Source organism: Dermochelys coriacea, chromosome 7, assembly GCF_009764565.3.
Source record: "Dermochelys coriacea isolate rDerCor1 chromosome 7, rDerCor1.pri.v4, whole genome shotgun sequence".
In the NCBI taxonomy this organism is placed as follows: Eukaryota; Metazoa; Chordata; order Testudines; family Dermochelyidae; genus Dermochelys; species Dermochelys coriacea.
In genome coordinates this window covers 62,616,821-62,642,647 of record NC_050074.1, presented here as the reverse complement: position 1 = coordinate 62,642,647, position 25,827 = coordinate 62,616,821, and the positions used below count along the sequence as shown (strand labels likewise).

The following is a 25,827-nucleotide window of genomic DNA, read 5'->3' as shown; positions in this document are numbered from 1 at the left end:
GAATAATGCCATCAGGGTCACTATGGTTACACCCATGTAAAACCTGCATTCAGCAGGCACGTTCAGAATCCGACTTCCAAAATTTACCCCTACCTACAGGGAGAGCCAAATCTGATGCAAGCATCACTTCAAGTAGAAGTCTTGAAGTAGTAAGAGAAAATGTTCTAAATTAATTGTCTCAAATAATTTGGCTTAATAAGATAAGCACCCTATGTTTGGGGGAGTATCTAAATTAGAGGTGAGCCTCAATGAACTGAGATCCAAATCTTCTCCAAGTTTGGGAACGTTTGGATGGTTGGAGTCCGTACTAGGAGGATGTACTAGCCATGACATTTGGATCTGGATGCAAGTTTCCCAAAGTTCAAGGGGGTGGAACTGGAGCTGGAATTCCAAACCAAAACTCTCAACCTTTCCAGGCTCCAGACACTCTAGCCCCAACGCATAAAATGTGACCTGGGACAAGGGATGATTTGCCTTATCAAACAGTGAAAACTGAGGCTCCCCCCACTTCCAACAGAGCTTTAGTATTCCTCCGGCTTCACCTGAATAAGGCTGTGGCCCATAGTTCACCATTGGCATCAATCCAATGCTGGAAGAAGATGTAGGGTCAGCAGAACTCAGGCAGGCATTTACCATCACGACCTCCTACAGATTTAAAGAAACAGTGCACATATCCTCACACCACTCATGTATTTTTCCTGCAAGAGAAGCCAATAGTCTTATGAAATTCTCAGAGATTACTCAGTCGTAGTCAAGAGATCTAATGCAACAATGTGGCAGCCCACAGAGGGGCCATATCATTTTTATCACAATCCAAAACGGAGACCGGCAGAAAACTTGGAGCAGAGCAGCAAAGCAAGCAAAGCTCTGGGTTTTAAACATAAAACGGCAGCATGTACCTCTGCTGACCCCACAATCCAAACATCCCACTGAAGTCAGCCTTCCTAAATACCACTTAAAGTTTGTCTGGAGGGCCAGTTTGGGTGAAGGGCATGAACTATAGACTGTAGTTGTGAGCAAACCTATGAAAGGCACCTCTCAATTTGTCTTCATTTGAAATACCAGCATCTGAGCTGGGCAGGGCAGAAGTTGTTCACGGTCACACTTTTAATGCAGACTGAAGTGCTTTGCAGAGAAAATGTTTGAGATCCCTGAATCACTAACAGTTTCTATCTTGCAATTTTGTGCTGCTGCCCATGCCTAGTATCTGATCACCATCCATGTAAAGTAGACTTCAAGGAGTGTCTGGTTCCTCTCCATTTTCAGGTAATGGAAAGCTCTGCTGGGGTAGGATTTGAAGTTGTGACTGTTGTGGTTATAGTGGGAAAGGTTTATTAAAGAGGAAGCAATTGCAGCATTTCCTAAAGGTGGGCAGACTGGATTCATCTCCTCTCCTCCAGACATTCGTTCCTCAGCCAGATCCCCGGACCAAGAATGCATTTCAACCATTTCTCACACGCTTCAACCAGGGCTTTGTCCCAGAGGGATGCAACTGTTGTGGTGGTTGATGGAAAGAAAGGCAGTGTGTAATACAGCTGGGTGCTGATCCATCCCTGGCTTTGAAGACTGTGACCAAGGCATGAAACTGGGAGCAGAAGCTGACTGGGAGCCTGTGGAGTGTCTGAGCATGGGTTTCATCACAGAAGAGGTGGCAGATGCATTTTGGACCAGCTGGAGCCTTTGGATTGTTTCACATTCATAATCACCGTATCTGAAGCTGTACCAGAGCCTAAGCATTTCACTTTACTGTTCAGGTTGATGAGAATGGAGGGAGCTCAGCAGCTCCCAGAAGCAGGGCTCTATTGGGATGCACATGCTGTCATTACAGTTTCTGTTCCAGGGCGCCATCTTGCAGCCATTCTCCTGTACTTACTCTGCCAAAAATCCAACCGTCTTCAATGGGCTGACAGGGGACTGACTGCAGGATTTGGCCCATGCTGCTTCCTTCATTCCTCTGCCAAAAGCTAAGTTCAGGCTCTCAAGGCTCCGTTTCTCTCATGCTCCAGCTGATGACCTCATGAACACCTAGCACAGGGGAGGAACACAGCTCCCTGCGCAGCTTTAAATGTTTGTGTTTCCTTGCAAATGCCAATGGCATCATTGACACCTAAGGGCCTGACCTCCGGTCTTGGCAGGTAAAAGCCTTTCGGGTCACTTTACACTGGGGTTCCTGCTCTTGATGAATATTTATTTAATGATAGCTAGATGGCTGTAATTAAAGTTATTGTAAAGCCCCATCTAAAATGCACTAGTAATAAATTCTTAATAGCCAATCCTATAACAAGCAGTTACAAAAAATACATCGTAATGTGCAGATTGTTAACACAATGTCTGGGCCTGTTTAATGCAGGTCTTTAAGGAGTTACAATACACGCTATTAAAGTGGCACATAAAATTCGTAACTATTAAATAAAGGGCCCAATTCAGCAACAAAATATTTCCAGGCAGCAGGGGTGTAGAAACCATGGAAAATTGATTTCTGTGTGTTCACTGTCTGCCATGCTCCCCATAGCTATATGTTGCAGTAAATTGGGTCCAAAATACCTACTCATATAATAAAAGGAAATTTTCCTCCCACAGTTGAGTAACCAATTAGACACCTGATTCTGCAAACCCTTGCTCATGAGTCGGCTTTGCACAAGTCAGTGGGAATGCTCACAAGAGTAAGGGCCCAGTCCTGCAAATCCTGTTAACCTTACCATAGCCATATAAAATATCTTAATTCAATGTCTTAGCAAAGAGAGGCCAGTGTCCTTTTCTAACCCAACTCACTCATGTATTTATCAGGACACAAGGCCAAACAGAGCCACTTTGGTATCTTGCTTTTCTCAGCCAGCCACTTTCTATATGTTACAAAAGCTACAGCTCCTTTTGTCCTTTCAGCTACACTCAGACAGATACCCTAAGGTTACTTACTGGGGAATGGCAGAGCTAGCTTCCCCCCACGATCAGGGGTACAATACAAGGCCTGATCTAAAGGCCTTACTAGTCAATGAGAGTTTACTGGGCATTGGATCAGGCCATAAGTCTTCCTCTCACAGCGTGGAAGTGATGAGATCTTCTCACTCAGCACACATACACACTCATTCTCAGGACTCTCACATCCATCTTCTTCTGGACACGAATTCCGTAGCCAGTCTCTCTGCTGATCCTGAGGATGGGTGTGTGCGTATGGAGTGTCCCTTCACAGTTCGGAGACATCGTTGCAATCCCACCTACATTTCCTGATGAAGTCATGTTTTAACAGTGACAGGAAACAGCCATTTTGTAACCCTGCCAGTAGACTGAGTGTTCACCATGACAACCAAGAAGGAAGGGGCACTATAGTTGTGTAACCCTTCTGCCAGGTGGAGCCAGCAGCAACCATGGCCAGATTCAATATCTAGGGGTTCCTTTTCAACCAAACAACACGGAACCAGCTCGGGCCCCCATCCTGTAACCTGGAATAATTACACATGACCCCTGGGCGCTTCTGAGAGGCAATACTTCCCCACTCGCAAGCACAGAGTCTGAGTGTAGAAAAGAAACTTTTAATGAAAGGAGGGAAGTCACCCAACATTAATTAGGGAAAATGCGACAAGCAGGATTCATAATCATAAAACGGTGAGCAGGACACCCACCCCCGAGTACATAGGGCCATGTCCAGTGCCTCATATTTTTGAGTTCTACAACCAAAAGTTCCTTTTCTGTGCCCCTCTCTGCTTCCTCACCATACCACACTCACTGTGGTTGACCTTCATCAGTGAGGCACCAGGGTTCAGAGGTGCATTTGTGTGAGTTCACCTCCCACCTGGGGAAGGCGGCACCTTGCTTGAGCTTCCTCGCTGACTGGCCGCCCTGCCAGCCGCTCGTTCACCAACTGTCAGTCACCTTCTGCTGCAACCTCTGCACATCAGTCTCTTAGTAATTTTCAATTATTTGCACGCTGGGCAGAAACACTGCCCCATCTCAAGTGATTTCATCTCTCATCTGAGCACTTTAACATAACAAAGAGGCAACAAAAGGCTGCTAGGCAGCTCTCTAACTTCCCACATTCTAAGGCCATTATCCTCTGATCCCACTGAGGATTACCAAAAGAAACTGCACCATCCGCTCAAGAAACTCCCTGAAAAAGCACAGGAACAGATCTATGCAGACACATGCCTAGAACCCCGACCAGGGGTATTCTATCTGCTTCCCAAGATCCATAACCCTGGGAATCCTGGATGCCCAATCATCTCAGGCATTGGCACCCTGTCAGCAGGATTGTCTGGCTGTGTGGACTCTCCTCGGGCCCTATACTATCAGCACGTCCAGCTATCTTCGAGACACCACTGACTTCCTGAGGAAACTAGAATCCATCGGTGACCTTCCAGAAAACACCATCCTGGCCACTATGGATGTAGAAGCCCTCTACGCCAACATTCCACACAAAGATGGACTACCAGCCGTCAGGAACGGTATCCCCGATAATGTCATGGCAAACCTGGTGGCTGAACTTTGTGACTTTATCCTCACCCACAACTATTTCACATTTGGGGACAATATATACCCTCAAGTCAGTGGAACTGCTATGGGAACCTGCATGGCCCCACAGTATGCTAACATTTTAATGGCTGACTTAGAACAATGCTTCCTTAGCTCTCATCCCCTAACACCCCTACTCTACTTGTGCTACACTGATGACATCTTCATCATCTGGACCCATGGAAAAGAAGCCCTTGAGGAATTCCACCATGATTTCAACAATTTTCATCCCGCCATCAACCTCAGCCTAGACCAATCCACACAAGCGGTCCTTTCCTGGACACTACTGTACTAATAAGTGATAGTCATATAAATACCACCCTATACCAGAAACTTACTAATCGCTATACTTACCTACATGCCTCCAGCTTCCATCCCGGACACACCACATGATCCATTGTCTACTGCTAAGATCTAAGATACAACTGCATTTGTTCCAATCCCTCAGACAGAGACAAACACCTACAAGATCTCTATCAAGCATTCTTAAAACTACAGTACTCACCTGCTGAAGTGAAAAAACAGATTGACAGACCTAGAAGAGTTCCCAGAAGTCACTTACTACTGGACATGTCCAACAAAGAAAATAACAGAACACCACTAGCTGTCACCTTCAGCCCCCAACTAAAACCTCTCCAGCGCATCATCAAAGATTTACAACCTATCCTGAAGGACGACCCATCACTCTCACATATCTTGGGAGATAGACCAGTCCTCGCTTACACACAGCCCCCCAGCCTGAAGCAAATAGTCTCCAGCAACCACACACCACATAACAAAAACATTAACCCAGGAACCTATCCTTGCAAAAAAGCCCGATGCCAACTCTGTCCACATATTTATTCAAGTGACACCATCATAGGACCTAATCACATTAGCCATGCCATCAGGGGCTCGTTCACCTGCACATCTACCAATGTGATATATGCCATCATGTGCCAGCAATGCCCCTCTGCCATGTACATTGGCCAAACTGGACAGTATCTATGTAAAAGAATAAATGGACACAAATCAGATGTCAAGATTTATAACATTCAAATACCAGTCAGAGAACCCTTCAGTCTCTTTGATCACTCGATTACAGACCTAAAAGTGGCAATTCTTCAACAGAAAAGCTTCAAAAACAGACTCCAATGAGAAATTGCTGAGCTTCAATTAATATACAAACTAGATACCATTAACTTGGGTTTGAACAGAGACTGGGAGTGTCTGGGTCATTACACATATTGAATCTATTTCCCTAAAGTTAAGTATCCTCACACCTTCTTGTCAACTGTCTAAATGGGCCATCTTGATTATCACTACAAAAGTTTTTTTCTCCTGCTGATAATAGCTCATTTTAACTAATTAGCCTCTCACAGTTTGTATGGCAACTTCCAACTTATCTGTATGAATATATATTTCTTCTTACTATATGTTCCATTCTATGCATCTGATGAAGTGGGCTATAGCCCACAGAAGCTTATGCTCTAATAAATTTGTTAGTCTCTAAAGTGCCACAAGTACTCCTGTCCTTTCTCCTAATGAAGCCTATTTAGCTCTTTCTTTGAACAGTGAGGAGGAACAAGTTAAACCAGACCAGGCACCCTTAAAAAGAGTCCACACTTCTTGGCTGGGACACCTTTCCCCACCCCCTTAGTTTCACAGGGCTCTAGCATTCGAGCCCCTGGCTTAACTACGTCCTTTCAGCTGAGGGTAACAGGTTAAGCACAGTTCTGCTCCCCTTTAGTCATACAATCATGACAACAACATTGGTAACAGCATTTCACTACCCCTGCATTCAGTACTAAAGTGATTTGTAACCCAACACCAGCCAAAGTTGATTATTTTGAACAACACCACTCTATCTGCTGGATATGTAAGCAGAGTAGGTGTGTCATGTAAATACAGTTTGCTCCTGAAGTCTCTCCCCCTCCCATCTAGCTGTCAGGGGAAAATTCATTAGACCCTGCTTACAGTTGGAATAATGGTCTCCCAAACCAGGAGAAAGAGGGGTAACTCCCATCTACTTTTAGCAGTGGAGCAAGAGCTGTGTTCCCCTGAACTTTAACCCCTGACTGTGACCTTCAATGTAGTGTAGGCAACATCTTTGGTGAGCCCATTTCCACTTTAAAGAGCAGTGACAGCAGCAGCTGTAACCAGACTTTGCAATTAACCACAATATTACTGCACAATAGAGTGAATCCTCTCCATGCTCTCCCCTTCAGTGATCACACACACAAACATAATACTCATCAACAGATACAGCAACTAGCTGATGTCACAAGAACATTTGATACGCTGTACAGCAATATAGACCCATCTGGAAGGATCACGTGCTGTTTTACTTCCTGCAAAATTCAAAATTAGCAGGTATGATCCCAACTGACCAGCCCACAGAATCACTGAGAGAGGAAGAGAAATAGGTCAGGGAGCCATATCTGAGGCATGGTTTACAGAAGGACTGTGTCTCCACAATTCTAGCTGAAGTCCATGGGAGCTAGGGCAGGCTCAACACCCCTGAAAATCATGCCAGATAGTGATGCCCTTATTGATGTTTGGGTAGTACACCTTACTCCATGAATAATTCCACTGCATTCAATGGGACTTCACATGGAGTAAGGTCGATTCAGTGTGAGTAAGAGCATCCCAGTCGAGCCCTATATTGGGAGAGGACACTTGCTACCTAGCATATTATCCAAGGAGAACATAGACAAATGTTTCATTCTCATCAGTGCAGCTCTATGTTGTGTGAAGACTGATCTAGCTCACGTTCCTTCAGACATTGAGACCACATTGTACAGTGAAGAGCAGGCCACTGAAATGGATTCTGTAAAGTCACACTAGTGCATATGGTCATCATCTTACACAAAACGCACAGCTGGGGCTAAACTTGTCCCTACTAAATTTGGAAATGCTATTCATATTACATCCTCCAGCTGCTGGAGAGATTTTCTTACAGACAGTTGGCTGCTCAAATACCTCGTGCATCCCTGGAAATGGTGAGTGTCTCAGCTTTCAAACCCAGCCAGTCCTACCTCAATCATCACTGTAGTTGATTCATACTATTTCCCACAGCACTCCCAGCAATCGATAAATTATGGCTCCAGTGAGACTATTGGGTTAAACAGCAAGAAGGAAGAATGATTACTATAATATCTGCAATTTGTGTAGAGATGTAACAGATAAAATACAAAACCTTTCCTCAAACATATGTTATCATGCAGTAATCTTTCTAATGGATAGGTTTTCTGCAAAGCATTTGTGACTTTCAAAAGCACAACTGTTAGCAGTGGTGTTGTGGCAGAGTTGGTCCCAGGATATGAGAGCGACAAGGTGGGTGAGGTAATATCTTTTACTGGACCAATTTCTGTTGGTGAGAGAGACAAGCTTTTAAGCTACCCAGAGCTCTTCTTCAGGTCTGAGAAAGATAGTCAGAGTCTCACAGCTAAATACAAGGTGGAGCAGATTGTTAATTTCTTATGCTAAACACACATTGCAAGAGACCATTCCAGGTGACGCAGAAATGTGTAGGACCCATGGATCTTGAAAAGTGTGCTGGGGGGGCGGTATTGATCATCATAGTAATGGAAATATGTCTGCAGATTTATCTGTGTAGCACCAGATCCTACCATCACAACATGTGGTGCACCTTATCCAGTGCACTAAATGCCCCAATAACAATTTCAGTGGGTAAAACAGACTACTACCATGCTCTTGAATGACCTCCCACCGAAAAATGATAAAAGACCATATAACCCATGGGTGAACACTTATCACAGAATGATCACTCCATATCTGACCTCTCTGTCCTCATCCTCAAAGGAAACCTGCACAACACCTTCCAAAAACAAGCCTGGGAGCTTAAATTCATGTCTTTGCTAGACACCAAAAATCATGGACTCAATAAAGGCCCTGGATTTATGGCTCATTACAACAATCTGTTACCCACTAACCCTCTGCTGTCCTATGACTGCAAAGGTATTGGCTGCCTACTTCACCTTGAATGGTCTCTTGCAACATATGCTAATTACTTATGCTAAACAATCTGTTCCACCTTGTATTTAGCTGTGACACTCTAAGTACCTTTCCCAGACTTAAAGAAGAGCTTTGCATAAACTCTAAAGCTTGTCTCTTGGTCCAGTAAAAGCTATTACTTCACCCACCTTGTCTCTCTAAAGCTACAACTGGCAAAAACCTGACATGCCCTACCTTGGCCAAACCCAGAGCTTCATTCTGGTCTTTTACAATCATCTGTCAAACATAATCCAATTGAAGTGCACTCAAGTTGACTTTTTAACTGAAATGACAGGGTTACAACATGTCCCAGCCAGTCAAAAACAAATCATGAGTAATGTCTCTGCAGGGTGAACATTAAAGTCGGGTTTATTAAGTTGGGGAAAAGATGGTATTCTACAAATGCATAGACTGATAATTACTGATGGGTTTAAAACATTTAATAGATTATTGAAGCAAGGGTACTGATGTCCTGAAATTTTCCAAAAATTTCTCCTCTATCTCACCAGAAAAAAAAAAAGTACAGTGAAGGACTGATGAGATAACGCTGTGCTAGGGCTTCATATCCATTGGCTTCATATCCATGCAAATAATACAGCACCACCTACTGAAGCACCAACACCATTTTATGCAGCACTGTGTCCTCTGCTAATATGGTGCAGCAGTTTGGTTCACTACTGACTCAAAAGGAACAGTGCCACTTTGTCACTAGTCACCCTATTATTTCCTTCCTTCCTATTTAGCCAAGTATTATGTATACAGATAAATTGGGAGAAAAGTAATATTAGTTTCAAAGGACTGGGATTTTTGTTAGGGGACCTTACCTCAAAGGCCCTCTCCACATTGTGGCACCAACCTGTGCTAGTTACAACACTATGCTTCAGGGCACCCCTGAGGGTATGTCTACACTACAAAATTACGTTGACTCAAGTTATGTCAGTATACAGCCACCGCAGTAATTAAATCACTTTTGCATTGCCACACTACATGCCTTGTGTCGGCAGTGCCCATCCTTACCAGGAGCACTTGTATTAACTGAACTATCATAGAATCATCAAATCATTGAGAGGTCACCTAGTCCAGTACCCTGCACTCAGGGTAGGGCTAAGTATTATCTAGACCAGTGGTTCCCAAACTTGTTCCACTGCTTGTGCAGGGAAAGCCCCTGGTGGGCCTTGCCGGTTTGTTTACCTGCCGTGTCCACTGGTTCGCTGCTCCAGGCCAATGGGAGCTGCTGGAAGCAGCGCAGGCAGAGGGATGTACTTTCTCTGCACAAGTGGTGGAACAAGTTTGGGAACCACAGATCTAGACCATCCCTGACAGGGCGTTTGTCTAACCTGCTCTTAAAAATCTCCAGTGATGGAGATTCCACAACCTCCCTAGGCAATTTATTCCAGTTCTTAACCACCCTGACTGTTAGGAAGTTTTTCCTAATGTCATAGAATCATAGAATATCAGGGTTGGAAGGGACCTCAGGAGGTCATCTAGTCCAGCCCCCTTCAAAGCAGGACCAATCCCCAACTAAATCATCCCAGCCAGGGCTCTGTCAAGCTCTGCCTGATCTTAAAAACTTCAAAGGAAGGAGGCTCCACCCCCTCCCTAGGTAACGCATTCCAGTGCTTCACCACCCTCTTAGTGAAAAAGTTTTTCCTAATATCCAACCTAAACCTCCCCCACTGCAACTTGAGACCATTACTCCTCGTTCTGTCATCTGCTACCACTGAGAACAGTCTAGATCCATCCTCTTTGGAACCCCCTTTCAGGTAGTTGAAAGCAGCTATCAAATCCCCCCTCATTCTTCTCTTCCACAGATTAAACAATCCCATGTCCAACCTAAACTGCCCTTACTGCAATTTAAGCCCAGTGTGGGGCATTGTGGAACAGTTTGTGAAAGCCAGTAACAGTCGTTGGAAGCAATGCAGGGTCTACACTGACACTCTGTCAACCTAACCACATCAACATGGACTCTACACCTCCCCTGGAGTGGAGTTATTAAGTTGGTGTAGCAGGGCAGTTACATTGGCAGGAGCAAAATTTGAGTGTGGACACTTACATAGTTAGATCAATGTAAGCTGCCTCGCGTCAACCTAACTCAGTAGTGTAGAGCAGGCTGGAGTTAATGAAAATGGTGCTGGAGAATCCACAATGAGGGCAGTCCAAAAGGACATTCATTGTTGCTTCTCTGAGTGGGAAGAGAGAAAAGGCCTTCCCACCCATCCAAATGGTGATGAACAGACAGACTCTACCTGGGCATTCCCATGTGGGGACTAAAGGACAACATGTGAAAGGACTTCAAGGCTGCCTTGAGACAAATCAACTGTCTTCCTAGCATATTACTTTTGTTACCCAGTCTTCCTCCTCCCCTCCGTCCAAGCTCCCTTGTTTGTCTGTAAGCAACTGGGGGCAGGGACTGTTGTTTACTACATATTTGTACAATATCTAGCACAATGGGCCCCTGAACTGATTGGCCTTTAGGCACTACCATAATACCAATGCTAATTCTCCAAGAGTTGTTGGGCTAGATGCTGGAATTACTGATGACACTCTAGCCTGTGTTCTACAGGAGGTCAGACTAGATGAGGATAATGTTTCTTTCTAGCCTTCAGATCTGTTAAAGTCTTGCCTGATTGCAATTCTCCAACTAACATATATTAAATATAATATTTAATTAAATTAGATTACACAGTTCAGCTAAAATTATTAGCTCAAGTATAAAGTGATTCAAAATTAATTTAAATATAGTGCTAAAAATTTCTCCTACATGGTTGAATAATTACTGTGATACAGTTTCAATAGGGCAAAGACCAGAAATGTCTCATATGAATATCATTAAGAGCATCCCAACTGGATGGGCATTTTAAGACAATATAGCTCATTACATGTAAAGTAAGCCATAAAACAAGCCCACTACAGAAACAGAGTAAAAAGATTTAAATAAACAATGTAAGATAAGTTAAACAAGCCAGTCATTAAATATATATTTTTAAAATATTTTAAAATAGCTTTGGATAACCACATTGTTTATAATCCATGTGTGCTTAATGTTTTAAATGTACAACCTCATTTTAAGCAACATGCCTAGCTTATTTCAGCTAGACAAAATAACTTTCTGCATTTCATCACTTTGTTTAAAGTGTGCAATTAATTTGCATGTGTGAATTTAGTGGGTGAAAAAGTGATAGACAAAGCTAGAGCTAAAATAAATAGTTTATTCACTAAATTTTGCCTTTCCTGTTTGTAAATTTTCTGTTGGATGCTCCTTATTTTCTTGAATTGTTTCATTATTCAAATAATTTCTACAAGCAATTTTCTATCTATAGACCATTTATGATCAATTTGCTATGAGTATTCTGTTTTTGAAATTTGAGCAATGATCGCTAGCTTTGATTGGACACAGAAGTCACATGACACGATTCTATTCCGTAATTGGTAAATGTGAGTCTTAGAATCAGGCTGTAGTGGGAGTATTTGATGGGAGAATTCAAGGTTTGATTTCCATTAATTTACTGTAATGCTCACTTTTTCAGTGAACATCCTTGCTGGTAAACTCATTTGCTGAATACAAAAACGGGTGAGACTACAGCTGGAGCTTATTTGAGGACAGTTTTGGAGGGCTTCACCCATCTTAGTTTCAGTCTCCAAGACTTTCAGTATATCTTGTCTTTATCCATAGGGCACGTACAGCACAAGCTTCCCTGTACTACCTGGTCAGCATGCCGCTGCTCTCCTGGAACGACCACCTCTAGGGATACATTTACAACAGCACTATTCCCAACATTTGCCTACCACTGATGCTGCTCCATCAGTCATATCACTGGTGGAACTGCTAGAGAATGTAGGATTGCAGGTGTTTTCACCATCAGGTCACACTAACACAATTCAACAATGGGGTGATAAATAAAAGCTCATGCATGCTCTGTTTTAGTGCTTATACCATTGGCAACTCTTGGAAGTACACCACTGGTAGACAAACAGTGCCAAAAAGCTAGTGTACACAAGGCTCTAGGGCAGAAAAGTCTCCATGGCCCATTCAATCCTTGGTCTCTCTGCTGAGGCTTTCAGTAAATTCTAACTGTGTTTGTGATATAAGTGCCGCTGCACTGTCACCAAAGAAAATACTCTCTCTATTTGTATTTTGATAAACTGCCCTCTCCTAATATAATTTAACAGTCCAATTCCTGGAGGGGCAGTATGATAAATTTTAAGCCACTCTGTTTCCCAGATCTCATTCAGCAACATAATCCACACACAGCTACTTGCAATGCTCACAAGACAGCCTATAATTCATTACTACTGTATGGCTCTGAGAGGTGAGGTTGATAGGTTCTTTTGGCTCTCAAAGACTCAGCAATATTAATTAAAGTCAACCAAGAATTTTATGCAGTGGAGAAAGAAAGCGGAGGGGATGACAGGAAGCAGTAAATAAACAGAGGCCAAAACAGCTGAAGGAAGCTTATAAGGGCATCAGCTTCACTAGAGTGGTCACCAGCCATGCTGCAAAGGATGGGATATGTCAAAGGAAGGGAAGGTTAGCTGCAGCTATTATGAGATGGGAGGGACCAAGGGAGCTGCAATTATTTAATGGAATGACGGATGGTTTGGTGGTTAAGACACAGAAAATGTTAGTTCTGTTTCTGCTGCAGACTTCCTTTGTGACATCAGGCAAGTCATCTAGGTGTTTGAGATCACCAGCTGGAGTGAGGGCATGAATTGACACAATTAGATTCATTATGCATTGGGGGTGAAAGTACCTCTGAAGTAGCTAGTACTGGGACTCATCAATGTCAAACTGAGGATATCAGAATAGATGGAGCATGTCTGTTCTTATATGCAAATTCCTGTGTTCCTTCTCTTGCCCGAAGTAAGCAGAGATGGGCAATTTTGTAAAGGCTTCATGTCTATGGCCAGTCCTCTGAAGCATTCTGGACCTTTATCCTCAAGAAACATTGCTATGAGTTGGCCATTTTGGCCAAACTAGGCCCAGGGAGTTAAATAAAAGGCCAAGATAGAAAGAGGATTATCCGTAAGTGAATTTTTCCCCAACAATTTTTTTTATTGTGGTGTAGACAAAATAGTGACCTCACCTAAAGTACCTAAGTGCTTTATCCCACTCCTAAGAATTGTCCCAAAAGCTCAAGCCCATGTCCAGTTAAAGAACCAAGGAGCTACTATTCCAAGATAAAGATATACCATACAGGGACTGAACAAACCCAGACACAAGCAAAGCCTGCAGTTTCGTTTTCTATCTGCAGTTCCAACATTTATTTCAAGACTATAAGTTTAGAAAGGAGAGAGAAAAGGAATGAAGGAGGACAGTAAGTGAAATAAAATTTATGATCTCCAAAGTGCTAACATCTACAAGTCTGCGAAGTTGTTCATTAGTCAGACTTGTTCTGTCTAGCTCATACCATTCCTTCCTACTATGGCAGTTTGTCATGAGGATATTGAGTAGGATCACTGGAACAAAACTGTTCAGTGCTATCACAATACAGCCCTTACAGCTGAATATATTATTATTATTACTACTACTATTTATATTGCAGTAATAGCTAAGAGCCCTTGTCATGGATCAGGACACAAAACACTGAACAAACAGATAGTAAGCTCTTTGGTGCAGGGATCTTGTAAGTTGTTATTGTAATTGTAGGTGAGTTTTTGAGTGGTTGGGAGAATGAAACACTGTATAAACGGGAGGGTATGTCTTCTCTATTCTGTATTTCAGAATGGCTTTTGATTTGTTATGCAAAGATGACTTACTGCGCCCCAGGATACGAAGCGCTTCGAACCTGGCCCTCAGAAGCCAGAGCAATTACCAGACACCACCTCTGACAGAGCTTCATCACCTGCTGTGGACACATAAACCTTCCATTGGCCACGTGAATGAAGTCTGGCCAAACCTCTACGTGGGAGACTTGTAAGTGAGATTCTTCTAAAGAACCTGACCTCAAAATGAGACAAGAACTAGGAGATAAATGGGGGCTCTGTCAAATGAAATCACCTGAGAATGGAAGGTTTGGGAATCATCTGCTAATGGGGGGACCCAATCCTTGGGCGTGGTTGAACTATGCCTAGGGCAGGATCTAAAGGATGGGAGGAGAAGCCAGCTTTACACCTCCTCTAATCCTAAAGCCTAAAGTGAGCATGCACCGCATCTCCTCTGTGGTAGTAGAGAAGCACTGCATCAGGACTGCATCAGTACAGCAGCTAGGCACGCTTCCAGTGCTTAAATAATAATGATACGTTTTTAAAAGTTTTCTTGGAAAAAATGTGGGTTTTCCAGTGAAAACCTGAAAAAAACATGATGGAAATGAAAAATTCACAAGAGCCAGTTTGTGCTGAAAAAAACACATTGATGGGGAAAAAATTGAGCCGTGCCAGTTTGCTGGTATTTCAAAGCACCTAGCATCTGCACTGTAACAACAATCAACTCAGTGATTGACAGCAGCACAATTCCACTATAGTTTGGCCCTAAGGTTTTTAGGGCAGTGGGCAGAGAAATCCTTGCACAACACCCTGCATACTCGAAGTGTTCCTTCTTTCAGATTTACAGCTCGGGACAAAGAGCAGCTGCGCCGAATGGGTATCACCCACATTGTGAATGCTGCTGCTGGCAGATTTCATATTGACACTGGAGCTAAATTCTACAGAGACCTGCCTATAGGTTATTATGGAATAGAAGCGGACGATGATCCACGTTTTGATCTCAGCATTTACTTCTATCAAGCTGCCAGATATATAAGAGCAGCGTTGAATTCTCCACGAGGTAACAATACTGGCTATGCATGTTACGTGGCTTCAGCATAAAAACAAGCAGAGCAAGTCATGAGCTAGCATTCAGCACAAGCAGATTCCAAGTAGAGATGGGTGGGAATTGAAATACCTAATCCACCTGGTCACACAGCCACTACCCATACTCCCACAGCTAGTATGGTAAGCCAGTTAGCTCATTAGCCATAAGGGAAGGTGAGTAGTTTCTCACTCAAACCTTAGCCCTACCAGGAGAAGGAGACACAAAGCCTCGCTACAGCTGAAATCTACTTTTATATCTCTCACTATGCTCACAACTTACTCTTCATGGAGGTACTTCTCCAAAGCCTAGTGACACAAAGACTCCTATAGACTTCAGTGGGGTTTAGATCAGATCCAGAGTCTCTTTCTGTGGCATTTAGAGATCCAAATCCTGAACCCCAGTACTCAGTCAGAGCAGCCATGTTGTGTGCTGTGGGGGAAAATAAGCTGCATGCAGTTAGTGTGGCTACCGCCAGCCCACAACACAGGAGTAAGGGCATCTTTAAAACCCATCTTCACAGGTCTCACAATTACAGTAACATCTCTGCTAATTCACTGTGAAGATTCAGTGCCCACCAGCACTCATAATTGCTCTCAGCACCTATGGAGTGATCTGTCACTGGGGTGTAGTATATAGCATGCAGAGCCATTAGACTAACATTTAAACTACAGTCACACACCCCTATGCAAGTGCATTTTCTGCAGGTTACCGATCACAGCTTCTTTACTTCTGGTCATTGGAAAAAATAGAGGCAAACTTAAAAGTTGTGGCACTATGGGTGGGAATACAACATCACCAGCCCTTATGCACCAGCAAGAAAAACTCATAAACCTCTCATGAGGAAAAAGAGATACAAGACTTGCTTTCAAATTTGCAGTCTACTTCAATGCCAGGAAGCCAGTGGTCTGAAATATTATATGGCACAGAAGAATTTAGGGTCAGATTTTTCAAACAAATGAGGTTTGCAGTTGTACGCTCAGCATTCAAAGTAATTAGCATGATAGCAAATGAGGGGGAATGGTGTTGCCATTTTTTGAGCTGTGTCGGCCCCTTTTGGCCCCCCTAGGGGAGAGCAGGTTGCATCTGCTTTCTTCCAGGACAATCTTCATGAGTGGGCTCTCTCTGTGGTCAGGAGGCATATACCCTGTGGTGAATCCAGATAGTTAAGTGCAAATCTTTCACGGGAGGATTTTCCATAGCACCACAAAGTTAAGTGATTACAGACTTACACAAATGGTAATTATGCACCTAAAGGCCTGTTCTGTTTCAACAGTTACAAGGTTTTACAGCAACATTGATCCTAAACAGTAATTACTAGGGTAGGATGTATCTGACACCAAGGTCCATAGCTACTACACTCTAGGGTTAGTCCTAAGCAGCAAAATTTGGACCTGGATTGTGAACACGCATAAATTCAGAGGCTATTTGGAAGACCTGATCTGTCCCATCATAAAGATTTACTTGGGCTTTGAAAAACTGAGGTCTATGTTTGGCATTCAAAAGTTGAGGGAGTTTGGATCTGGACCCATTTCTACTACAGTGCATGCTATTTAAAAATTAAGTCAGCCCCCTGAAGAAAGGTAGAATCCATTGTAAATTCTAGCATAGAGAATGTACAAAGGAATAAAACATGAGAACCAAGTTGACTTACAGGCTCCCTTCCCCCCCAGATAATGTTAGTACAACTTTGCCCACAAAGGAAATACAAAGCCTTTCTGGGTACATTCCAGAATACTGAAAGTGGAACAGTTAAGAAAATAGACTATATTGCTGCCCCATGGAACTACAGTATGGGTATAATGTAATCACAGCTGAACTAATCATAGCTAGAATTGATATTTAGTCCAAGTGTTACGGCTATAGATATTACTTTACTGAACTCCCCGAGTCCACATGCCAGAAGGAGTGCTGGGAATGGAGAGAAGACCAAATTAAAAAAAAAAACATTCAATCCAGCTGCTGCTGACAGTCATCATTTTAAGTTTTTTTTTTTTTAAAGGGGTGATAGAGTTTGATACGTATACAAACAAGATGTTCTGGAAGCACAATTCCCTGAGCTATAGCAACTCAGCAGCTTAATATCCAGGGCCTGCGCAGGAAAGAAAGGAAGGATGGGTGTGTTATCCACATCTTTTAGAAGAGGGGGGAAAAATAGCTGCATTTACTTAAAAGTACAGATGCACAACACCATAAATGTACCAGGTAACACGAGGGCTATTCATTTTAAAGTCAGGATATACCATGGTATACATTAAGAAACTGTTTGGTAGAACTGCCACTTAATTATGACCAGTTAGTTCCACACAGCTTTTTAGAAGGTACTTTTTATTAGCTTGTTCATCCAGGATGATACTGAGTCACATTTAAGTCTATATGATGCATTCACACACATACTGTTTTTTTTAAGCTGTGAATCAAATACTTTATCTTTAGAATTATACTTGAGGCCAGATTCTGTTCTGTTACGCCACTGTAAATCCAGAGTAATGCCACTGAAATCGGAGTGACTCCAGATTTACGCTAGTGTAACTGAGCAGGAGACATTCCCAGTGGGGTAGGTTTGGTTTTGTTTGACTTCAGTGGGAGCTCTATTGTATCCTTAAAGGGGAACTGTTGTCTTCAGTATTGGACACTCCTTTCCACCAATACTATTCTGGAGTATTGGTAAGTAAAGGAGCATCTGTCACCCTCAATGTGCAACCTCTTACGTCTTAACTGTCATAGAGAGCAGGTGTCCAGAGGCTGCTGCTGTAGCCAGGCCATGAGAGCACTATTTCATGAGGTGCCACCATTCCAGCTTCTTTGGCTTGTGCCCTGCTTGAAAACTAGCCACTCCATACCTGCATTGCCCTATGGCACACAGTCAGTACAACTGTTGGTTTCAACTGACAATGTAACTACCACGGTAGTTTGAGAATCCCCATTCATGGGTCAGCAAGTGAGAGGAGTCTCCTCAAAGCAAGCTAATCCATGCAGCCAGAAATGTTTCCGGCTGATCCTTTACTGAACTTGTTTGCTTCAGATAGGAGAAGGCGCTAGGGGAGAAAACACCACCATGAATATCAATTTCGCCCCTTTGCATGGGAATGTGTACAATTTGCATTTTTTCAGACTATAACTAAACGTGAATGCACATCTGCAGGTTTTGATAAAGTCTGCAGAAGGAGAAAAATAATCTGTAGGCACAGATGAGAAAAGTCCATGGACAATTATTAGACTAGCTGCATGCGGAGAGAAAGGTTTGCAAATACAGGATTTTCCTTTTATTGATCTGTGCACATATTTTAAACAAGCAGATGAAAACCATCAATTAAGTCATTGAAATTATGGGTGCTCAGAAAAGACCATTCTTCTAATATCGTGCTGGTGGAAATGCAAAAGTTGGTCTCCCTGTAAGGGAGGCAGAGCAGCCCAGCGACTTGACTTAAGAATTTTCCTGCTTGAATCTGCTGCAGGCTCATTAGGCATGTACTTAACCTCTCACTTTCCCCACCTGATCACAATTCTTGGCCACATCTGTAAAGCATTTTCAAACCCGCAGATAAAAGGCGAGATACAGCATAAGGGCTTGTCTACACAGCGCAGCAAAGTGCGTTAGAGGGGCTGATTTCTAAAGCACATCAATGCGTTGTATACTAGCTGTCCCTGTATGCCCTGCTGGCATGAACCAAAAGTTCCCTTGGGTGCATTAATGTAGAAATCACATCCCTCTAGTGAGCATTGCTATGCCGTGTAGACGAGCCCTATGTTGGAAGTCGGCCTTTGCTATTGTTCAGCTGATAGTAAAGACACAGATAATTGGTTCTACCCATAGCTTTATGGTAGTGGGTAAAATGAAACAAGTGATGAGAAAAACAAGGGTAAGTGAGAAGATTCACAGATACGTAGAATAGGCCAGATCCTCAGCTGTTGTACATTGGTGTTACTCCACTGAAGTCAATGGGGCAGGTCCCATTTACACTGGCTGAAGAGCTGGTTCACGGTTTTAACCCAGATTAGCTCAGTCCTCTGAGGAAGCAAAGGCTAATTCAAGGCATTTAGCTCAGTTAATGATGGTAACAAAAAGGACAATCAGATCCTATGTGCTGTAATGTCTAATTTATTTAACAACATTCAATTTTCCAACTTGAATTTGGCCAACAAAGTTGAATTTGCAAAATTCATCCCTGGTGAAGCCCTGTCAAGTCAGTGGAGTTACATCAGGGATGAATCTGAGATAATAGCCTTAATCTGTTGTTAGAAAGGAAGTGTTATTGTTCTATGCAAATCCCAGTCAGATGACAGGTCTTCATCCATCCATGGCATGTCTAGCTTTCTGTTTACTCTATTTTGGGAATGAGGACCTGGAGCATGGATACCAGACGCCAAGGTGTCTTTGCTAGCTGCTTCCCTGCTAGAGGCTTAGGTAATATTCTGCCATCAGAAGTGCTCAAGTCTGCCATCCAGAACATACCCATTTCAGACTCTATTCAGTAAAACAAGTGCAATACATCACGGTGAGTTCAGATTGCACTTATCCCATTTATATCAACTGCTATCAGACAAGGATCACAGCCTGTAAGAAGAGCTAAATAGCAACATGGCTTTTTTCCCCCTTACTCAAGTTTAACATTCATTGGTTTGCTGCAAAACAATCACATAGTAAATTAAAATCCTCTTTCATTAGAGCAATTTCACACTAATGAAATCATTTCATGTGAATGATTTATCTGCATCAAACAGTCACTTTATTGTCAGCACACAGAATTCATCCTAATCTCTGTGCAACAAAAGACAGCAGCCAGGAATAAAGACTGAAAATATAAAGGAGGTAAATTATCTTAATCTACATGCCATGATGATGAGTACTTTAGAAAACTAGGCAGATTAGCTCTAAAGCCAATCAGGCTGGTCTAGTGTCTTGATGGAAGACCTTCAGAAACTAATAGCTGATATGAAAAGGAGTCATTTAAAGCGAAGATATAGTCAGAGAAGCAAATATGAAAAATCAGCACCTTCTTACTGCCTCCATCTTCTCTTTGTATTTGAGACGTATCTACTCACTCACTGATAAAATCAAAGGTCTGCTGCTCCTAGCCCTGAAGAAGAGAGGCAGCTCTGGCTTTATCCTGCATCCCTAACAAAAAAGGGTTAGGTAAGTTCCAATGGTGGAATCTTTGGGGGTGCATAAGGAGGAAAACCCACAGCTTGGTCTCCAGACCCCAGATTAAATGTGGAGACTGACAGGGGTGCTGGAACAATTTTTATAGGTGGGGTGCTGAGAGCCATTGAACCAAACTGTAAATCCTGTATATAATGGAAACCACTTCACACCAGGACATACGGAAGCACCCCTAGTTCCAGCACCTATGGAGACTGGGCATACTTGAGATGGAAGAGTCATTGAGTGAGAATAAATATGGAACCTAATATTTTAAAAAAAACCCACAGTCACTTTGCTGATTGCAGTCTCACACTCCAAGGGCTTGTCTGTACAGCAAGCTAGTGCATGGTAAGCGAGGGGGTGAATCTACAACTGCCGCAAGCTAACTCGCCATGTGGACCCTGCTATCATACACTAAAAATTCCATACAGGAAATTTTAATCAAAGTCAAAGCACATTATGGCACTTTCAGTGCATGGTGGCAGGATCCATACAGCGCAGCAAACTAGTATGCTGTAGATTCACACACCTGGCTTGCCACTCACTAATTTGCCATGTAAACAAGCCCAAAGCCAACAAATGGAGTTCTGCCTGACAAGTCTGACCTGAACCAAGTATAAAGAGACTCAGAACAGTCTCCTATTTTAACCACGCTGAATTTCAGGGACAGTTTGGATTTAGATCCAAATTGTTCGATGGCTCTAGTGCTGGGTCAGACACAAACCAGTAGGACCTTCTTCTCTGGAGGTAGCTCAAACCCTGGACATTTTTAATATTATTATTTCTAGAGCTTCATAAACATGTACAGTGTTTTTCAGACACAAAAAAGAAAGTATCCCTGGCTTCTTCCAGGAACATCCTTTCTTCCAAGATTTCCACCATTTGGGGCTGAGGTATGCAAGAACTCCTGGAGTCTCCCAGTGCCACTAACTTGATGTTTGACCTTGTGCAAGCAACTTAGGCTTGGATTTTAAAGAAACCAATGGGAGTTAGGCACCTGATTCCTATTTAATTTTAACAGGAGTTGTGTGCCTAACTGCTTTAGGCTCCTTTGAAAATCCCAGTCCAAACTTACCTGGGTCTCAACTGCCCCCTCTCTAAAATGAGGAGAGCAATGCAAAACCTATCTATCTACCAGGGGTATTGTAAGGAATAATGATAGCACAGAACTTTGAAAATGAAGCACTGCTGCAGTGCAAGGAATTATCTTTTAAAGGCCATTTCCCTTACAGCACATATTGCCCTATTTTGCAAATACTCCCATTGGCTTCAATGGAACTATTCATGGTGTAAAATACAATTCAGCATGAGAAAGGGGATCATGATTTCGCTCACAATCATTTCTGAAATCTGTATATGAAAAGGAAAAAGGATAACCCAAGCAGCAGCTGATATTTTTTAATTGCAAGATCAATATAAGAGATTTTTTAAAAAAGTTTTAAAGCCTGATCCATATCTGCTCTCAACAGAGCAAAGTTTGTACTACTTCCTTGTAGTCTATATTTGTCCTTTTCTTTCTATTGAAGATGTCTATATTTAGAGGCAGGGCTCAGGTTTCTTATGCCAGGATAGTGAAAGGTGACAGTCTCATCAGATACAGGCCATTGTGGCATTAAACCTTTTCTGACCCTGCTGACAAGAAGAGGTTTTAAACCACATGCTCGCTCATTCTCGAGCATGTGACTTTGAGGTCGTCATTAGTCAAAATTGCAACTGTTGCTATAAGTTCCTTAAATAAAAGCTGTGTCACAAAAGCAATGAAATATGAGATGCAAGCCAATGCACAGAGTACAAGGTATTAACAGCCAGGGAGACAGGCACAGCAAACAAGTTTCTTTGCCTGGACAGATTGACATAATCCAAGAGGGGTATCTTTGGCCTGCTCTACACTGGAAAATTAAATTGGCTTAAATAGGTCACTTGGATACTTGACAAATCCACACCCGAGCATTTTAATTAAGCCAACCTAACCCTCAGCGCAGACAGTGCCAGGTCGACCTAGCTAGCACCTCTGGGGGAGGTGGATTACCAATGCCAATGGGAAAATGCCTCCTGTTGGCACAGGTAGTGTCTACACTGAAGCACTACAGTGGCGCAGCTGTCCCATTTCAAGTGTAGACAAGCCCTTTTTTCCTGATCCCTGATAATAGAGAAGCTAACATGCTGTTAGAATGAACAAACCAAGGACAAACCCTGACAAGCTCTAGGCTGTACAATGGCTACATCATCAAACACCCCTGCATTTTAAAGGCTTACAATAACCACAATGGTTGTAATCTGCCTCCAAGGTACAACAAAATGGGATATTTTCTGACCCATTGGGATCAGTTGTTCTCACTTTCTTCTGGACATAAGTTGTAACACATTCTAACAGTATCTAGCTAAGTTGGATGAATAGCATTTGGTAAGCATGTAATTTGATGGATTAGCAGCCTTTGGAAAATGAGTTGGTTTCAGATCTGCTTCTATAAAACTCCCATTCCCCATTTGGGCTGGATCCTGAATAGTAGTGAGTGCTGAGTGGCACTCCCACTAGTCTGCATGGAGGAGAAGAGAACTCAAGTACAGAACAGCTGTGGAAAGTGAACTACCCAATCATACCTAGAGAGGGTCTCTCCAGGGTAGGATGGTGACACACTGCAGGATTTGCTATACTGCTTTTCCCATAGTTTGCACATCACTGAAAACAGTGGCATACTCAAAATAGTCAATTATCCATTTTTAAAGTTACCTGCTAATAAAGAATGAACTGGATGTCATAGGGATAGCAGCAATTGCTAAGCCCTTGTTGCAAAAGGAAAAAGCAAAGAGAATCATATTCAAATGAGTGCAGACAGCCTATTCAAATGTTAGGCTACTTTCCTCAAAGAAATGCCAATTAGGACTTAATTTTCACTCTCAGCTCCAAGAGGTGTCAGCACCTCTGAAAAGTCTTCCCCTCCGTGCTGCAGGTAGATAAATAGAGCAGGTAGAACAATGGGGAAATTTTGCAAAAGTTGGTTCACTTTTTTGTTGGGAAATTTTGAAATTCAGAGTTTTTCAGCCAGCTCTACTAGATAATACTGCTCCTTTCTATACCCGCTTTCATGGAAAGGCTCTCGGCCCACATTTTACGGGCAGACCTGTGAGCCAAAGACCTTTGCAGAAGGATGAGTATTGTTCCCTCTGCTATGATTGAGGAAACCCAAACATAGAGGGGTGAAGGGCTGGATTGGCACCTTCCAGTTTGTCATGAGGGCAGGGACCAAATGGCAACTCAGTCACAGTTCAGTCCCTACTCCCTCCTTGTTTCATGGTAGAAGTAAGCTGTTCCAGCCCTTCTTCTGGCATGCGTCCCTTCCCCCTTCATGCTAGCTTAGCTCCACTGGCTGGTTCATTGGGGGAGGATCTACCTTCACTCTGCACCCACTTGCACAGGATGGTGAGTAGGGTCTGGCACTGCGGGGTCAGGTACAGGTCCTTACACCTCCTTACTCCCCTATCTGCGTCTGCATCTGGAGTGATGAATGACTTGCCAGATAAGCCAATGGCCCACTATAGAACTGTCTACACTGCACCTGGGACCATAGAGTTGCACTAGCAGGGCTCGTGCTAGCCTGCTAAAAATAACTGTGTAGATGTTGCGGCTCAGGCTGGAACTCAGGCTCTGAAGCCTTGGCAGGTGGGGGTGAGATTCAGAGCCTGAGTCTCAATGTCAAAGAACCATCTACTCAGGTATTTTGAGCACACTAGCATGAGTCTGGGAACCCAGGCTGGGAGGTTTGCTCTCAGATGCAATGTAGACATACCCTGAGTTTGTCTATCCTCAACCATCAGACTACATTCCCTCACAGATGATGTACCATGTCTGGTCTGATCATGAAAGTCTAGATGCTCCTGTCTGCAGCGAGTTTGCCAGCAGTAGCCCGGCCAACCTCAGCCTGGATGAACTCCATCAGCAGATATGGTGTAAAATAGTGACAACTGTTCTCTTTCTCTTATTTTCAGGCAGAGTATTAGTTCACTGTGCAATGGGGATCAGCCGATCAGCAACGCTTGTACTTGCTTTCTTAATGATCTGTGAAAACAAGACCCTTGTTGATGCAATTCAGGCTGTGTGTAAACATCGAGGGGTCTGTCCCAATTCTGGCTTCCTCAAGCAGCTTCAGGAGCTAGACATGCAATTAGCAAGGGAGAAAGGAAGAGAAGCAGATCCCCTCAGACTTTTTAGATGGGGGGATGTCTTCTGATTACAGACCAAGAGATACAGGTTGCCTACAGGAAGATTGTACCTCTTGCAAGATAGATGAACCTGGACTATGCTGTAGTTGCCTGGAGAAATCCATATGGGGCGAGCAGGGAGAGTTTGAAATTTCACCTCCTGTGGAAATACAAGCCAGATCCTCAGCTGGTGCCTGTCAATGTCGTTCCACTGGACTTATGCCAATTCATAACAGCGGACCATCTGGCCCCTTCATTGGATCCCCTCCCTCCCCGGCAAGCCTTAGTGGACTCGTTGGAACCCCAACAAGCCCTTGTAGGTTAGTTGGGGTTCCTCACAACCACCTCACACACTCTCAGACCCTTATAATGATCAACAGATATGTGAGGTCCCAGTCACACACTGGAAGCTGATCCACAGCTGTGAAATTACTAACACAACACAGTTAGAGCCCAAAGCCATGTTCTGAGTGTCACTGCTATTTTATACAGAAACAACAATAGCTTCCATTTCCATTGGCTTTTAACCCCGGTGTCTCAAAACACTCGGCAAATAATTGGTTCAAATCTCACAACCCTTCAGTGAGGTAGGTAAGTAATGTTAGCCCTATTTTACATATGGGGAAATTGAAACCCGAAGATGTTAAGCAAACTGCCCTTCTGACACACTGCAAATCAGTAGCTATGCCAGGAGAGGAATCCAGATCCTCTGGCATCTTGTGCCATATTCTGTTCACATTCCCCTTTCCCTTTGATAAAGGAATGCTAACCACATGTCAGAGCAAAACCAGACAATGCACCTACCAAATCCAAAGCACCTGCTCTGTAGTCAGGTTTTCCTTTTACATCCAATTGACCACATTCTATCTCATGAACAACTAGAAGGAGGTATTGACTTCGATGCAATTACAGCCCCATGCAGCCCACTGGCAAATGCAAATAATATAGAATTTCCACTTGACGGCAGATTAATTTGGTGTGATGTTTTCCCTGGAGAGTTCTTAAAGGCTTGTAGTAGTCAAAGTGCCATGCAGCTTGTATTTAGAGTACTGTGGGAATAGGAATAGAGGGCTGTATACACTCACCCGGAACTGCAGGGTTTTTAAACCGCCACGCAGTAACGTTTTGACTGAGCACAGCACCATTCCTGTGTGTGTCTCAGACAGCAATATGAAAACGAGACTTTCCTGCA

At 43.1% G+C, this 25,827-nt stretch overlaps 1 protein-coding gene across 1 annotated transcript in view; it reads left to right on the top strand.

Moving 5' to 3' along the window:
• LOC119859000 (dual specificity protein phosphatase 13-like) overlaps positions 1 to 25,499 on the top strand; it is a 35,207-nt gene extending 9,708 nt beyond the window's left edge. Inside the window, exons 2-4 of the mRNA XM_043519137.1 lie at positions 14,225 to 14,416; positions 15,045 to 15,265; positions 24,423 to 25,499. Of these exons, the coding sequence (XP_043375072.1) occupies positions 14,226 to 14,416; positions 15,045 to 15,265; positions 24,423 to 24,664 (654 nt within the window). The 5' untranslated portion in view covers position 14,225 and the 3' untranslated portion in view covers positions 24,665 to 25,499. The remainder of the gene's footprint in view (positions 1 to 14,224; positions 14,417 to 15,044; positions 15,266 to 24,422) is intronic.
• The last annotated feature ends 328 nt before the right edge of the window (positions 25,500 to 25,827 follow it).